This window comes from Bos indicus x Bos taurus, chromosome 10 (genome assembly GCF_003369695.1).
Source record: "Bos indicus x Bos taurus breed Angus x Brahman F1 hybrid chromosome 10, Bos_hybrid_MaternalHap_v2.0, whole genome shotgun sequence".
In the NCBI taxonomy this organism is placed as follows: Eukaryota; Metazoa; Chordata; class Mammalia; order Artiodactyla; family Bovidae; genus Bos; species Bos indicus x Bos taurus.
In genome coordinates this window covers 60,409,697-60,427,345 of record NC_040085.1, presented here as the reverse complement: position 1 = coordinate 60,427,345, position 17,649 = coordinate 60,409,697, and the positions used below count along the sequence as shown (strand labels likewise).

At 40.3% G+C, this 17,649-nt stretch overlaps 1 protein-coding gene and 1 non-coding gene across 2 annotated transcripts; one reads left to right on the top strand and one right to left on the bottom strand.

The window, feature by feature from the left end:
- The first annotated feature begins 12,209 nt into the window (after positions 1 to 12,209).
- Positions 12,210 to 12,280, top strand: TRNAC-GCA. Its single transcript has one exon. It is a non-coding gene; the product is annotated as a tRNA-Cys (tRNA).
- Positions 12,281 to 15,820: 3,540 nt separating this feature from the next.
- Positions 15,821 to 15,985, bottom strand: LOC113899649 (small integral membrane protein 27-like). Its single transcript, XM_027552880.1, is given in 1 exon segment — positions 15,821 to 15,985. A coding segment is annotated over 1 exon segment (165 nt).
- Between the last annotated feature and the right edge of the window lie 1,664 nt (positions 15,986 to 17,649).

Here is a 17,649-nt window from a genome sequence, read left to right as displayed (position 1 = left end):
GTTCCTGGTAGAAGTTGGATATATTGTATATATCTTCATGGTATATACTTGAGAATGTCACATCTGAAAATGCCATTTTCTGGGCATCTCCGCAAAAAACAAGACAGGTGTATGTTGAAGTAGATGTTGTGTCAGCACAAATTTGAGCAGATTGTGAAGAAGAGGCGTGTGAAGAAGGCCAGAGGTGCTGTACACTGTGGAGGAGTGTAGGCTCTGAAGCAGGCCTCTGGGACTTGAGCCCTGGCTCTCCCACTTACTAGCTGTGTGATTTGACAGTGTTTTAACCTCTTAAAGCTTTGGCTTCCCTGTTTGCCAAATTGGGATGATAATACCCTTGTAAGGATTAAATGAGTTAAGCCACATACAGTGCTGGTATATAATAAGAACTAAAGGTTAGCTACTATCTCCTTACCAAGTTCTGAGCTTTGGAGAGGTTCTCTTTATCCTTTAGGGGATAGCATTTCTCAGCACAAAATTAAACAAAAACCAAAAACAGTATTCAGACAGCAAAAATATTAGTATTTTGCTTATACCATCTGCATGAAACTCTGTGTCTGGGTGCTTTACCTCTCCAGTCCAGAACCAAGATCAGTAGACGGTCTCAGGCCTCCAGGGACAGGGACTACAATGTATGCTTTGCAGTTATTAGTTGTTCAGTAAATATTTGCTAAGTGTACTGGGCAAGGCAAGCAAGGTGCTTGGCAGTTGCACCACCCATCCTAGAAAACCTCATTGCCTTCTATATCCCCATCTCTTTCTGAAGGTTTCTTACATTTAGCTTGTCTTACACTGTAGCTGTCATGCGTGCTAAGTTGCTTCAGTCATGTTCAACTCTTTGTGACCCTATGGACTGTAGCCCACCGGGCTCCTCTGTCCATGGGATTTCTCAGGCAAGAATGCTGGAGTGGGTTGCCATGCCCTCCCTCCAGAAGATCTTCCCAAGCCAGGGATCTCTTGCAGCTCCTGCACTGGGAAGCAGGTTCTTTACCACTAGCATCACCTGAGAGGCCCTAGTCTGAGGCAAACCCTGATTGTGGAAGTCAGTCCACACATCTCCTTGGTCTATCTTAGAGGAGACTTTGTGCAAACACAGAGTCTTCCTTGAAGAGGTCTAGTGGATCGTGACTAACTGACCCAATCAAAGCCACTTTTGGAACGTACTAATTGGAACTTGTAGAGAGGGCCAGAAGTTGGTAGGGGAAGCAGAGTTCAAGAAGCACACAGAGCAAAACTGCGAGTTAGCTGAATCCAGAAACAGACGCTTGAGGGAAAGAGAGAGAATTAGTGAATTGCTTTTTGCTGGCAGCAGAAATAAGGACAGGCATGCATAATGGCAGGCACACCAGTGCTGTACACGATGATCTCATTTAAACCTTATGGTAACGCAGTGAAATAGTTGCCATGTTTATTCTCCATTTTACACATGAGGTCATGAGGCCTAGGGAATTGAGTGTATTGTTAACAGTTGTGAAGTTAGAGAAGCTGAGTTGGATTGAAACCTAGGACCAGCCTATAAGCAGAAGCAGAGCAGCTGAAGCCACACTGGGCAGAGTGATGAACGCCTGCCACTGAGGCCACCGCAGTTGTGTCCCAAGTCCTTGTCCAGGCCTGCTTCCCTGGGAAGCCCAACTATGAATTCACTTTCACTGACTGTGTGTATAATAAATGCTCCTCTGAGGAAGGAGAGAAGGAAACTTGAAAGGCTTTTGTTTGCTAAAGGCTCACTACTCAAGGTAGGTTTCAGGAATAGCAGATTTGGCATTACTTTGACTTATTAGAAATGCAGTATCCGGGTGCTTCCTCGAGCCCTCCTAAATCAGCCTTCCTTTTAATAATCAACACAAACTCTACATATTTGGTATGTCCATTAAAGATGGAAAAGCATTTCTCTGACACATTGGTTGTCACACGTAGCTGCATACTGGGAGTTTAAAAAGATACAGTTGCCTGGGTCTCTAGCCCTGGGTCCTACGGATTTAGTTGGTGTGAGCTGTGGCCTGGACATGGTGCCTTTTGGCTCCCCATGTGATTCTAGTGTACAGCAGAAATTGAGAACCCCTGACCTAAAACCTCTAATCTTGGTGTAAATACCTGATATGCAAGGGGCTGAGGCATAATTTGATTGACGACTGTGAAATCATGAATATCAGTTAAAGTCAATACAGATTTGTTCACCAAATCATAGGTGACGAGAAATGCTTGAAGCTATAGAAGGATTAACCATAAAATAAAATGAATGTGATGAAATTAAAATTACTGTGGATGACTACTTCCAACTTTTCCCCTTCTCCTGCACACTGCGGAAGACCTCGCTTGCTCATGTGTTTTCCTCTTCCTGCTCTCAAGTGACGGTTCTATCTCTTGAGTGCTTAAATGATATAGGCTCATGAGGAAAAGGAGGAAAGGTGGAAGACAGAAGGTAGTGGCCAGAATAGAGTTTTAAGAAATTTGGTGGTGGGTTTGGAGGAGTGATGTTGGTAAGTATGGGTTTTGAGGAAACTGGGGAGAGGATTAAAAAATGTATGGTAAGTGTGGAAATTTTACTGATTAGAGTCTCATTAGCATTTTTAAGAGATGTAAGGAGAGCACTGAATATCTTTTATAAAAATTCTTGTATGGAAATATACATAAGAAAATTTACCATTTTAATTTTTAAAGTATACTGTGGCATTAAGTGGCATTAAGAATATTCACATTGTCGTGCAACCATCACCACTGTCCATTCCCAGAATTCTTTCATCATCCAAACAGAAACTTGACCCATTAAATAATAACTCTTCATTTCTACCCCTCCCCCACCAGCCCCTGGTAACTACTACTATACTTTCTATCTCCATGAATGATTATTCTTGGTACCTCATACAAGTGGAATCATGCAATATTTGTCCTTTTGTGTCTGGTTTATTTCACATAGCTGTGAATTTCTTTTATAATTTGTTTTAACCTCTTAGACTATGCTCTATAAATTATGACTTATTTGGGAACTGAAGCATGTGTGACTTAGCTTTTTTAGTGCTGCAGTAGTGTAGTGCTGCTTTTCTTGACAGGGCTTGAACTTAGGAGATGATTATACTAAGAGGTAAGCCAAGCTAAAAGTAAAAATAGTTTCAGGAAAGGTTGAGATAACCTTGTTGATGACAGAGCATGCAGGCTTTTAAGGAAGACCGATATCTAAGATTGACAGTCTGTGATACTGCTTATAATTGCTTCATCCAGTTTGCTAACAAAGGCTTTTTGGTATTTCTGGTTGAGAGTGGGTCACATGCTCTTTACCTATTCCTGTTTTCAACTTCTTCCCAAACTAAAATGCTGTTTTAGCAATTATCACTCCCTCTTTTTGGCTGTGGAGACGTTGGTTGATTTGGCTTGTGTGAACAAAGATATTAATGTGATGAGAGCAGGGTGGGGTTTTTTGGTTTTGTTTTTAGAAAAGTATGCTTTAAATCTCATGAGTAAGCCTTAGAACACATCAATCATTTCTGAAGTGATCACTTGGGCTTTATCCCACAACTGTTAAAGAACAGGAAGTTAGAGGGACATCACCATTTTCTCTCAGAGTATTTTAGAACATTTATGATCAATCTGTGAGCCTTTTCAGGAAATACTCAAAATAAATTGTCATGTACTAGTTATATGATTTTTCACAGATTTTTTCGACATTGTTGACTCAATTTTTTAAAATTTTGTAAGTGTGAGTGGTTGTGCCTACCTAGAATTCAAGGAGCTAGTATCTACATGGAACGCTCTCCATAAATTATAGTTGTCTGTGTTGATTCTGTACCATGATAATGTCTTTTGCAGACATCTACACTTTAGGTAGAATATGGAATTTCATTGGCAAAGAAGTCCGTAGGTATTGTTATATAATACTTCTTTATTAATAAGATAATAGCATACTGTTGTCTTCAGTTGGCCTCACTAAAAGCAGAGCCTGAGATAGGGCTTCAACTGCTCTTTGGTAAGAATCTATAAGGTAATGAGGGAGACAGGATAGGAAGGGGAAGGGCCCAATTAAAGATATGGCTTAAGATAAAATCAAGCCTTCTAGCTTGATGTTGGAGCATGAGGGGGAACTGCTGGAATATAAATGCTACCACAGAATCATCCCAGGCAGCAGTTCAGGCTTTCATTATGTAGTGGGGCCACTTTAGGACTCTAAAACTTTTATGGAAAGCTTGTGGAACCATCAAGAATAGCTATTTGCTGTGACATCTGTGTCCACTAACTTTAAAATGGCTATGCAGTAGAGCCTCTTAACCAACTCTTAGTGATGAATCAAGCCAAAATTGCTTCACAATGGAAAACAAAACATTTATTTGTTCATGAATTTAACTTCTATTTCTTAAACATCTGTTAGATGCGTAGAAATGTACTAGGCACAAAAATCAAGGTCAAAACAATAAGAATTATCAATGGAGATTTTTTAATTACTTAAAGGACAGCTTGTTGAAAGAGGACAGCAATAACCATTTCTTCCAGGACTTTCAATTAAGTACCTAGACTGATAAAGGTAATGTGGTGTTTAAACTGTATTTTTGAAAAAGGATACTACAACTTGTTTAAATTAGTTCTTTACATGACTAGTTGAACTTGGAAAGTTGAAACATTAGCAGCAAAAGTGGTACCCTGTTTCTGCTTCAAGCAATTGCACATGAAAATCAGGGGAAATTTGTGGTAGTTGAGGTAGGGCTTTGGAAATCAGTAAATTTAAAATGCACCCTTTGAAATAAATCTAGAAATCAGTGGGTTTTTTTAACATAAAAACATGTAACCCTGTTTAATATTATTGAACAATAAGTACTTTTAGATACAGTAATAAAGGGTTCTTATGGAGTAGGCAAAGAACTAAATGTTTTCATTTTGACTCAAGTTCTTGCCCTTACATATATTTGATGAGCTCAACCAGACATATGGAAACAAAAGGAGAAAAAAATCCACAAACTTCCTCTAACCTTCTTACTGTATGTATGTGGTGTGCTGTGCTCAGTTCTGTCCGACTCTTTGTGACCCCATGGATTGTAGCCCGCCAGGCACCTCTGTCCATGGAATTTTCTAGGCAAGAATACTGGAGTAGGTTGCCATTCCATACTCCAGGGGATCTTCATGACTCAAGGATCGAAGCTATGTCTCTTGCATCTCCTGCATTGGCAGGCAGCTTCTTTACTATTGTGCCACCTGGAAACCTTATTACTAAGCCCACGTTGTGCTGTGTTGTGCTTGGTCACTTAATCATGTCCGACTCTTTGAGACCCCATGGACTGTATCCTGCCAGGCTCCTCTGTTTCATGGGGATTCTCCAGGCAAGAATTACTGGAGTGGGTTGCCATGCCCTCCTCCAGGGATTGAACCCAGGTCTCCTGCATTGCAGGTGGATTCTTTACCAGCTGAACTACCAGGGATGCCCTATGCTATGCTATGCTAAGTCGCTTCAGTCATGTCTGACTCTGTGTGACCCCATAGACAGCAGCCCACCAGGCTCCCCCGTCCTTGGGATTCTCCAGGCAAGAACGCTGGAGTGGGCTGCCATTTCCTTCTCCAGTGCATGAAAGTGAAAAGTGAAGGTGAAGTCGCTCAGTCGTGTCCGACTCCTAGCGACCCCATGGATTGCAGCCTAACAGGCTCCTCCATCCATGGGATTTTCCAAGCAAGAGTGCGGGAGTGGGGTGCCATTGCCTTCTCTGCAGGGATGCCCTACTAAGCCCATGTTTGGGAATAATAATTGGTGTACTTCATACAATGAGCTGGGAAACGTGTCTTGTCATGGTTCTTCTTTCATAAGCAGCAGAGATGAACTTTGAATAACTTAAGCAGAGGGAGAGTTTACTGGAAGGATATATAATAGTTCTTAGAATAGAAGAGAAAACTTAGGCACCTGGCTTGGAAAGGACAGGAATCATTATGACAGAATCTGAGGATCCAGGTAACAAAAATGGATGGTCTCTCTTCAGAACGTGTCTGCTGCGTTGAATCCACTTCTGGCATTTTTTAGTCTATGACATTTTACTTAAAGCCCAAATCTCATTTATCTCAATGTTTCATTTGAGTGTAAAATTCTTCTAGTTTTCTTGTAAGTTTAATTTTCCATTTTCATCCCCGTTAGAAAGGCCAGCAGAGTCCTTTGTGTTTCCATGTCTCCTTTAAAGGATATTTTTCTCCTTTTTACCCTGGTATATATTCCTAGACTTAATATTGGTTCAAATACAGGTGTACTTACATTTAAAAACAGATATAAGGAAATGACTACACTACCTAAGCTCAGCTAACATGAGCTAAAGTTAGAAAAACACGTTTTCTTTTTGTTATTCCTGCATAAACCATACTACTAGTCTTCATTATCAGAGCATTATTGAAATACCTTCACTGTTTATTTGTTCATTCATTCACTCATTCATTTTTATTTATTCACCAAACAGTTATTAGCTACCTACATTTGTCATGCCTTACTTTTTTTCCCTAGGGCTTCCCTGATAGCTCAGTTGGTAAAGAATCCACCTGCAATGCAGGAGACCCTGGTTAGATTCCTGGGTCAGGAAGATCCACTGAATAAGGGATAGACTACCCACTCCAGTATTCTTGGGCTTCCCTTGGGGCTCAGCTGGTAAAGAATCTTCCTGCAATGTGGGAGACCTGGGTTTGATCCCTGGGTTGGGAAGATCCCCTGGAGAAGGCGAAGGCTACCCACTCCAGTTCTGGCCTGGAGAAGTCCATGGGGTCGCAAAGAGTTAGACACAACTGAGTGACTTTCACTTTCAGAGTTTGTTTGGCTTTTAAATGGACTTAGGAAAAAGGAGGGTAAGAGGAAGATTTCAGTGAAGTTAGCACAAGCTGGTCAGAGGGGACCAGAAAGAAATTTGTGATGTAGTTTCTCACTTTTGAGTCTGTATCACTGACATAGTCTAAATTTCCAGATCCTGAAGCTTATTGTTCCTGCTGCAGAAGCAACCTACCTGGCATCAGAGTTTTTCCATCCTCTACTTACCTGGGCAAAGAAGGAGCTTAGAGGATAAAGATTTAAGTGCTCCTGAAGGGCATGGGACTCAGGGCTCCCAGGTAAGGGTGGATCTGGTAGGGTTGTTGTCTTATAGAAGCATAAATAGCAGTCCTACAACTGACTTTTTCTCTGCTCTACTGCTTGTATTCCCATCATGTCAGGTGATCTAATAACCTATGATACCTTTTCTTCTTCAAGTCTAGGGTCTGATATTGCATTTGGCTCTCATGTCTCTTTAATTTTACTTAATCTGTAACAAAGAATGCTCAAGCTACCGCACAATTGCACTCATCTCACACGCTAGTGAAGTAATGCTTAAAATTCTCCAAGCCACGCTTCAGCGATACGTGAACTGTGAACTTCCAGATGTTCAAGCTGGTTTTAGAAAAGGCAGAGGAACCAGAGATCAAATTGCCAACATCCGCTGGATCATGGAAAAAGCAAGAGATTTCCAGAAAAACATCTATTTCTGTTTTATTGACTATGCCAAAGCCTTTGACTGTGTGGATCACAATAAACTGTGGAAAATTCTGAAAGAGATGGGAATACCAGACCACCTGACCTGCATCTTGAGAAACCTATATGCAGGTCAGGAAGCAACAGTTAGAACTGGACATGGAACAACAGACTGATTCCAAATAGGAAAAGGAGTACATCAAGGCTGTATATTGTCACCCTGCTTATTTAACTTCCATGCCGAGTACATCATGAGAAATGCTGGGCTGGAGGAAGCACAAGCTGGAATCAAGATTGCCGGGATAAATATCATTAAGCTCAGATATGCAGATGACACCACACTTATGGCAGAAAGTGAAGAAGAACTAAAGAGCCTCTTGATAAAAGTGAAAGAGGAGAGTGAAAAAGTTGGCTTGAAGCTCAACATTCAGAAAACTATGATCATGGCATCCGGTCCCATCACTTCATGGCAGATAGATGGGAAAACAGTGGAAACAGTGACAGGCTTTATTTTTGGGGGCTCCAAAATCACTGCAGATGGTGACTGCAGCCATGAAATTAAAAGATGATTACTCCTTGGAAGGAAAGTTATGACCAACCTAGACAGCATATTCAAAAGCAGAGACATTACTTTGCCAACAAAGGTCCGTCTAGTCAAGGCTATGGTTTTTCCAGTGGTCATGCATGGATGTGAGAGTTGGACTGTGAAGAAAGCTGAGTGCCGAAGAATTGATGCTTTTGAACTGTGGTGTTGGAGAAGACTCTTGAGAGTCCCTTGGACTGCAAGGAGATCCAACCAGTCCATCCTAAAGGAGATTAGTCCTGGATGTTCATTGGAAGGACTGATGTTGAAGCTGAAACTCCAGTACTTTGGCCACCTGATGCGAAGAGTTGACTCATTTGAAAAGACCCTGATGCTGGGGAACATTGAGAGCAGGAGGAGAAGGGGACGAGAGAGGATGAGATGGTTGGATGGCATCACCGACTCGATGGACATGGGTTTGGGTAGGCTCCGGGAGTTGGTGATGGACAGGGAGGCCTGGTGTGCTGCGGTTCATGGTGTTGCAAAGAGTCAGACACAACTGAGCAACTGAACTGAACTGAATCTGTAACATTTCCACAGTCTTTCTGTCTTTTACGTTAGCATTTTTGAAGAATTATAGCCCTCACTACACCTCCTCCCCTGTCCTTTTTTTTCCCCCCTCTGGCCGTGCTGTGCAGTTTGTGGGATCCTGCAATAGAAACTCTGAATCCTAACCACTGGACTGCCAGGGAATTCCTGAACCCTACCCGTTTTAAAAATAGAATAATCCTCATTTTAGGTCTGTCTGACATTTCCTTGTGATTAGAGTGAAGTGATACGTTCTAGGCCAGAGTACCACATAGGTGATATTGTGTCCTTCTCAGAGTACCATGTCTGTTCACATTGGTAATGTTAATTTCAATGACTTGCTCAAGGTGTATTCCAAATTCTCCATTATATAATTAGTGTTTCTCTCCTCACTTTTGCATCTAGTAAGAACAATCCATGAGGAGACACTTTATGATGCAAACATTCTCATCAAAATTTTCTCTAGATGTAGCATCCATTGATGAATCTTGTCTCATCTAATCTTCATTTTCATGGTTGCAAAAGAATGGTCCTCCAGGTCTAATACTACTTCCCCACCCACCAGTAAGCCATTGAATTTCATTACAGCTGAGGATTCCCTTTTCCCTCATTTAATTTTATTTACTGTCCATTTATTATTGATATGGACTTGTGAATTCCCATTTTTTTAGTGGTTTATAATTGATTGCTGTACTTCTTTTGATACTCAAATTCATATATTTTTGCTTATGTAAATTACTAGGCAAATGTAGCTTTAGGCAGTTTACCAACATCCAGTTGGGTTATAGCCACTTAGCCCCTTCTAAAGTATAGAAATTTGGGAGCCTAGCCCTGTTATGTACCAGGTGCAATGCTGAGCAATTTAATTTCAGTGTATGTGGCATACATATATGTGCTTAGATATGAATAGACGATAGCTCACAAAAAACTGATAGCAGGGCCTACTTTGAGAGAAGGAGATGGGGGAGGAGGACTGGGGTTTGAAGTTGGAGAGAAATTTTCACTTTTGTAATATTTGAATTTTTTAAAAAATCAGGGACATGTAACAAGTTATCAGTTCTTTTAAAATGTTTGTTTTCTTGTTGAATGGTTATCAGCAAAACCAGATCAGTTTGGTTCTGCCACTGAAGAACACATTTTGTTTTCCCTGTTACTAAACTTCTCAGCTTTGTGTGAAAGCTTTCTAGGCACACAGTCTTCACTGCCTTTTGTAGAATTGTTTGGTGACTACCCTTAGTGTGGGTCTGTCTTTGAAAGCAAGCTTTGAGTACCAGCACTGTAGATTTTGATTGACCCGTGGCCCTCAGTTCTCAGACTCAGAGTGTGACTGTACTGCCAGTGTTAATGCAGTGTAATTGCCATAGCAGTGGAGTGCTGCTTCCACCCTGACCTTCATTCTAGAAAGTTTTACAAGCTGGTAGAGGGGAGACTGTATGCGAAGTTGTTAGATTAAGTGCTCATCTCAAACTAATTTCTCAATCATTTGGCTGCATGTGTCCTAGGTAAGTAATGATGGCTGGATTTGTTCATGGCAGTGCTTTGGAATCTTAATAATTCTCAGGGTGTCTGCTATTGAGTAGCTGTCCTTTCCACATTTTAGATAATTGAGACCATTTTTTTTCTATAAATCTACACACAATATATCCTAAAGTTTCTTCCTCACTTAAAATAAACCAGTACATTCAAGACACTTGATCTCACTGTGGTAAGAAATCTCTGAACCTTGCAAAGCTCTGGATGCTCTGGCTCAGCGCAGAGAACTTTGTAACACACAACCCAGAGGGAAGCTCGGTTGGCCCCCTCACAAGCAGACTTGTGTAATTACTCCTCCATTAAGCCTGCATGCAGACCACACTGAACTCAACCATAGTCATCCTTCTTGAAAAAAAATAAAATAAAGTGGCCTTATTATAAACATGGGCAAGCTGGATTTTTTTGAGGGGCTTTTGCATTTTGGAGCCTTGTGGTTTTCTTCATCTATTTGATAATCATTAACATGCGCAGCAGTTAACCTTCCAGCAATGTGAAACTTTATATCTGAGCTTTGCAGCATCTGTCTTGAAACACAGACTGAGGTTTGCTGAGGCTGTTTTTATAATCACTGGTGGTAAAAATCAGGAAGATGCAAAATGGGCGTGTATTGAAGTGTAGTTCATCCAACATTCTAGACCTTAAATTAGAGTGATGAGCATAAACACTGCAAACAGAGTTTTTTTTTTTCCCAACTAAATTGCAATTATATTTTAAATTACCTACAATTACCAGAAACCATCTCAAAGCTAGAAATTAACTTCTTAGGCACTGGTCCCAGCAGATCAGCTGTTAAATAGACCATCTTGTGTAGCTGACCTCCCACTCTAGTTTCACTCACACACAGCCTCACACGAACCAAGCAAGGCAGAGCCCCAGGGCGGGGCACAAGTTTCACAGTCACGTGATAGGCGTGACAGCCCAACAGGATTGTGCAGCCATATTTTTACAACTTCCTGAATTACAGTTTCATCCAGGTTCATGATGTTTAGCTGAAATACTGTGCTTGTTTTCTTTTTGCAAGCAAGTGACCATTTTATTTTAGATTTTAGTTGAATTATTTTATGCAGCAGGTTTTGTCATCTGAAATTTAGGAGCCACTAGGACTATTTCTGACTGGTCACTGTGTGACCTTGGTTAAAGTTCTTATCTTCTGGGCTTCAGAATGGGATGAGCAGTTGGGAAAGTGCCAGGTGGCCTCCCGTCAGGGCACCTGCCAAGTGGCCTACGTACATGGGTAGATTCTTTCCCATCTTGTAGTCAGTCTGCTCCCTGGTCCTGTGTTGCCACCTCCCTTTCAATGAGAGAATGGGGATACTTCCTGGCTAGTATATAACTCAGGAGAAAGCAATGGCACCCCACTCCAGTACTCTTGCCTGGAAAATCCCATGGATGGAGTAGCCTGGTAGGCTGCAGTCCATGGGGTCTGGAAAGTCAGACACGACTGAGTGACTTCACTTTCACTTTTCACTTTCATGCATTGGAGAAGGCAATGGCAACCCACTCCAGTGTTCTTGCCTGGAGAATCCCAGGGACAGGGGAGCCTGGTGGACTGCCATCTATGGGGTCGCCCAGAGTCAGACACGAATGAAGCAACTTAGCAGCAGCAGTATATAACTCAGCACATAGTTGAGTTGAATTCAGCATGGTAGAGTACTTTAAAATGTTGAAATTTATACTTAATACATTTCAGAATGGATGAACTAGTTTAAACCTCATGGCCTCTTGTTTCTCCAGGAACCCATGATGATCCTCTTTTCTTGAATCCAGTTTCTTGTCTTGAATTCACTCCCCTAACTGTCCCTAAAGTGATTTTTCTGAAATGCAGAGCAATGCCAATTTCCTTCTTAAAAATTTTCAAATTTTCCATTTGCCAAGAGCCATCCTGATTAGATCCCTGCCAACTTCTCTGCTTCACACTTCACTTCCACAGTATGAAGTTATTTCCAATTCTCTCCCATACACCACTCTTGTATTCATATAAAACACTTCGTTTTGTACTGTCGATTTTTTCTGGCTTGCTCGCCTCTCACTTGGCTAAATCTTACAGCGGTGTTTAAGACTGTTTAGATCGTACTTGGAGTGCATGTTTGTGTCCCCTCAAAATTCATATTATGGGCTTCCCCGCTGGCTCAGTGGTAAAGTATCTGCCTGCAATGCAGGAGACCCAGGTTCAATCCCTGGGTCGGGAAGATCTCTTAGAGTAGGAAATGGCAACCCACTTCAGTATTCTTGCCTGGAGAATTCCATGGACAGAGAAGCCTGGTAGGCTACAGTCCATGAGGTCACAGAGTCAGATACAACTGAGCATGCACAGCAAAATTCATATATTGAAATCTTAACCCTCGATGTCATGGTATCAGCAGGTACCTTTGGGAGGTGATCAGGTCATAGGCAGAGCCTGCATGAACAGGATTAGTGCCCTTAAAAAGAGGCCCCAGAAAGATCACTTGTCCTGTCTGCCATGTGAAGTTGCAGTGAGAAGACAGCCATCAGTGAGGAAGCGGACTTGCACCAGACACCAGATCTGCCAGTGCCATCATCCTCATTTCCAGAATTGGAAAAAGTCAATTTCTATTGTTTATAAGCTCCCCAGTTTATGGTATTTTGTTATATCTGCCCAAACTAAGACAGACCATATTCCCCAGAAAGCCTCTCTGAAAGTCCCTACAGTCTAGTAGATAATAGTTTTTAATTTATTCACTTAATTCATATAAAGTTGAGTGCTTATTATGTACTACTCAGTGGTATTAACTAATGAGGGTCATTTTCCTCTATGAGTCGCTCTGCTCATCTCTAGGTATCAGGGAAGAGAAGAGAGCGTCCAAAGAGAGTGAGTTAGATTTCCTGGTGCACATTACCGGGAGGGCCAGATGGATGACCTTCAGGGCATGTTTGGGAGGCCTTATCTGAGAGCTGCAGAAGGGTGATGTAGAACAAATAACTACAATCATTTCTCTCAACTATGAACTCTATAAAGTTGAACTTGAGCTTAAAGTAAAAGATGGTTTTTATTGAACTAAGTTTGGTTAATGTGCTAGACCTTACACTATTAATTATACTATTATGCTATTAATGCACCCTTCCTTATACTATTAATGATGTAATATTGGAGTTACATTAAAATAGTATGATTAGGGGATAAACCAGAAAGAGGATTTGTTTTGATTATTCTGTGCCCTATAAGTCATGTCAGTGACTTGATTAAGTAATGCTTCTTTAACCCAACTTCTGGGGGATTTTTGAGAGATAGACAAATTGGTGTAGAATTAAAAGGTGACAAATAGATGGGCTAATATATCTGCAATCCCATTATATCAATAGGAATGCTTTCAGCATCAAGAGAAAACCTAACCAAAGTGACAAACTATTTTACTCATGTAACAAGCATTCTGGAGGTAAACAGCGGTTGGTGACTGTTAACAGTGTGAAAAATACAAAGCCAGCGTTTCTCCAGTTTTGTTGGCCATTCTCTTGTGCTTTGCAAGATGGTTGCCATAGCTCTAGACATGAGTCTATATCCAAAACAGGAAGGGGGTGGCAGAAGGAAATGTGTGACAGTGTCATTTCTCCTTTGTATCAGGAAAGCAAGGATTTGCCAGAACGCCTGGAGATGCTTACTTACACCTCACTGGGCCTGAAACTGCCTCAGTGGCCAACCCTAGCTTCAGGAGAGCAGGAAAGCAAATATATGGCTTTTCTAGTCTCTGTAATGCAACATGCCAAGTAAGGTAGATTTGAGAACAGGAGATGGGCTAACCAACCAATGGCTTCTGCCACATGTATCCTGTTTAATTCTCTTAGAAGTCATCAGGCTTCACTACCATTTATCAGTGTTTTGGTCTTTAGGACTCTTGTAAAGGTGGCAGAAATATGAAGTTATAGATTGTTTACAAATTTCCTCAGTTACTACAGCAATGTGCCTGCATCTTCAATGGCCCATTTCATGCCTGAGGAAGAAGCATTTGCCTGTGGTGCCAAGGAAATGTTTTGAATCCAGTTGTTTGGATAGTTTTGAAAAAAGTGCAAACAAAAATGTCTATCCTTGGTTTAATTTTTCACTCTTGTTTATCCATGGGTGCTTCTAAGAGCTTTTGCAAGTAAACCTTCCAAATCTTAAACTAAGCGTGGTAGGCAAACTATCTCACAGTTTACAACCCATCAAGAAGAATAACAATCCATTAATTCTGGTGAGGTAAGCTCAAGAAAGGGGGCATGTGGAGTAAACCAGGGGGATTCTAGCAAGTGTGAAGGTTTGAAACCATAATGTATTCTCACTGTGGTGGTATGTCCACAGACACCTCTCTGCTTTAGGAACACATGTGGCAGGATATGCTCTGACACAGTTGGCCTAAGGGCAGTACAGAGTAGTGTTTAAGATGTAAGCTCTGGAGCCAGTCTGTCTAGGCTCAAGTCCTGATTCTACAACTTACTAGCTGTGTGACCTCGGACATGTTACATAAACTCTCTGTGCCTCTAAAGCGGACAGTAGTAGTACTCAGCTAATGTATATAAATATATATGTGAAGCATTAAGAAAATTTCCCATCACATTATATACAACAACTGGTACCTATTGGCTTTTGTCATTGTATAGTGCTATTATATCACGGTAATGTCCACCAGGCCAAGTAGATTCTTTGCTTCTTCACCTTTCCCTTTTTGCTGCTTGTGCATTCTTTTGGACATTTGCCTATTATAGAGGAAGCACTCGTAAATACTCATTAATGTTTAAGTGCCTCAGAAGTAGTAGTACTTCATCACTCTGTGTACACTGTGCTATGCAATATGTATTATTATCACAATTTCACAGAAAGAAAAGGAAGTTGAGCAGAATGGTGAAAGAATTTGTCCAAGCCACACAGCTAGTAAACTTGTTGGAGTTAGAATTAGAACACAGGTATTTTGGGCTCCAAGATCTGTACTTACTCCCTTTGTGGCATTATTGAATCAAGTTATAAAACTTAAATTAGCTTTATGTGCATCTTTTTCTCTGCATGTAATTTTCTCATGCTCTGTGGGAAAGATTTGAGCCATAGGCATCTTTTAGGACATTTGCACAGCTCACAATCATCTTTCTCTTTCTAAAAACCATTTCAGAATCCTAATAAAGGAGGCCCCACTTTTTCAGAATACAAAACCCTTCTTTCCTAAGAGCAACCCATTCCATATGAGTGTCATAGACCCGACTATAGGCTTCCAAGAAGAGGCAGTATCACCTAGGTTATCCCAGTAAATCAGATAACCCATCCCATAAACTACCTTAATTGGTACAGGAACTGTACATGATCAACTCAGATCAGTAAATCATTCTTTCTTGGGACTTTTTCCTAGAGTTATTTGGGAAAACAATACAAAATGTATTTCCTCTCTTTTGGGTTATTAAGCTTATATAGAATTGGAGTCTTCAGCTTCCAGCTGTCATTCTGTTGGTGGAGAGGAACTGTTGAAGAATTAGAGTGTCCTTACAGGTGTACCTGAGGCCAGATGAATCTCCTAACCTATTTATGAGAGTTAACAAATTCCCTTCATTTGCTTACATTTTTTTGAGTTAGATTAATGCCACCTGCAGTAAAGACTCTTTATTAATATGCTTATTCCCCTTCCTTATCCATGGGTGTGAAAATCTTTTTTTAATTCAGAAACATTATATTAAGGATTTTACTTTAAATTGACACACATGTCAGATAAGCATGAGTTAAACGATTGTGCATGGAATCAAATCCACAAGAATTAGAAATCTTCACTCATCCTGAAGATTTTGCTTGGGTATTCCTTCCTTAGCTGTCATCATACAGCTACAATTGATGCATAGATGATATATCCCCAGGACAGCAATATGACAGAATACAAAGCTGAATAAATCTGGTCCAGTGTGTGGCAACTCACTGGCTTCATGGTAAGAAGACGACAAAAATTCAAAGCATGGGTATAAGATGCAGGCTCTAGAGTAATCTCTGAAGTGGTTTAAAAAAAAAATCTCTTTTGAGCTTTTCTTTTTCTAATTTTCCATCCTTTCTATTTATGAGACTTCACAATTTGAGATTTCGCTCGTGCTTAGAGAATGGAACATTCAAAAACCAGAAAAGAAAAGATAAGGAATGATGCTTTTGTTATTATTGTCATTATTAAGGTGAAAGCAAGAAATTTCTATTGTAAATCAATCCTGTTAGAATCGGGGGTGGATTCAAATCTTAATAGGCAGTGAGGAGAACTCATTCTTAATAGGCAGTGAGGAGGCCATATCATTCATAGAACCATAGAACTATAGAATATTTAAAGAGGAAGAGACCTAAGCAATTCAATATTTTCATTTTATGAGAGAAAAAGCTGAAACCCAAAAGGTTAATCCACTTGTTCAAAGTCACAGAAACAAACCTGTCATCCAGAACTCCCTGGTTTCATCTGTTGTTCTTTCACTGGATCGTGTTACCTTTTTTCTGAGTCTAAAATTGTCAGGCTGGGTCAAAACTAGATGTAATGTTCATTTGTATCATGGAGAGGAAGGCAATCAATGAATGAGCAGTTTCATTAATTCAGCACTAAATACAACTGCATTACATTAAAACAGCAAAAAAAATAAGCAGACAACACTAGACATAACCTCATAGTTGACTAAATTGCAGTTTCTCTATCTGTGATTCAAAGTCCAAGTTTCTCCAACCTTTCAAACTTGTTATCCTTACTTTTTTCAGCATTGAAGAAAATTTATGAAAGCTTCCTCCCAACTCTGCCATGCTAAATACATACAGATAGAGATTCCCTCTTACACTGAAGCTCTTACAGAAATAACTACACCAAAAAACTAATTTGTGGAATATTTGCAAGTAAATGGATTATTGGCAATTCACAAAACAATTCATATTTATACCTTGAGTTTTTTTTGTTGTTGTTGTTAACTCCTTGCATTCCTCAGAGAGATATATGATCTGTAGAGCAATGAATTATTTCATTCCAAATATGTAGAATCATGGAATTTGGGGTGAGAAGGTTATTTAGAAACTGCCTGGTTCAATATTTATTGATGAGGAATCCAAGACCTAGGGATATTAATTGACTGTATGTAACCTTGGGCAAGGAGGTGTTATGAATCCTTCCATAATGTCATCTGAAATTAACTTTTTCTTGAAAGCTCTGAATTTTTAGGTAAAATTGAAATTTGATAGCAGATAATAAAGTATATCAAAATATTTTATACATTAATATTAGTTTGAATATGTAAATTAGATGAAAATACTGTTCATTTGAATGCTTAGTTAAGCTAAAATATATTTTCTTATCTTTCCACTTCCCTTAACAACCACACTACAAAAAACCACAGTAATCATTCTAACAGCATATCCCCTCTATAGTTAATATTTTACACTGTGATATTAGGGGAATACAATCAACAGAGTCCCCAGTTGGCACTAGCGGTAAAGAACCTGCCTGCCAATGCAGGAGACATAAAAGACGGGAGTTTGATCCCTGGGTTGGGAAGATCCCCTGGAGGAGGGCATGGCAACCAGTTCCAGTATTTTTGCCTGGAGAACCCCATGGCCAGATGAATCTGGTGGGCTACA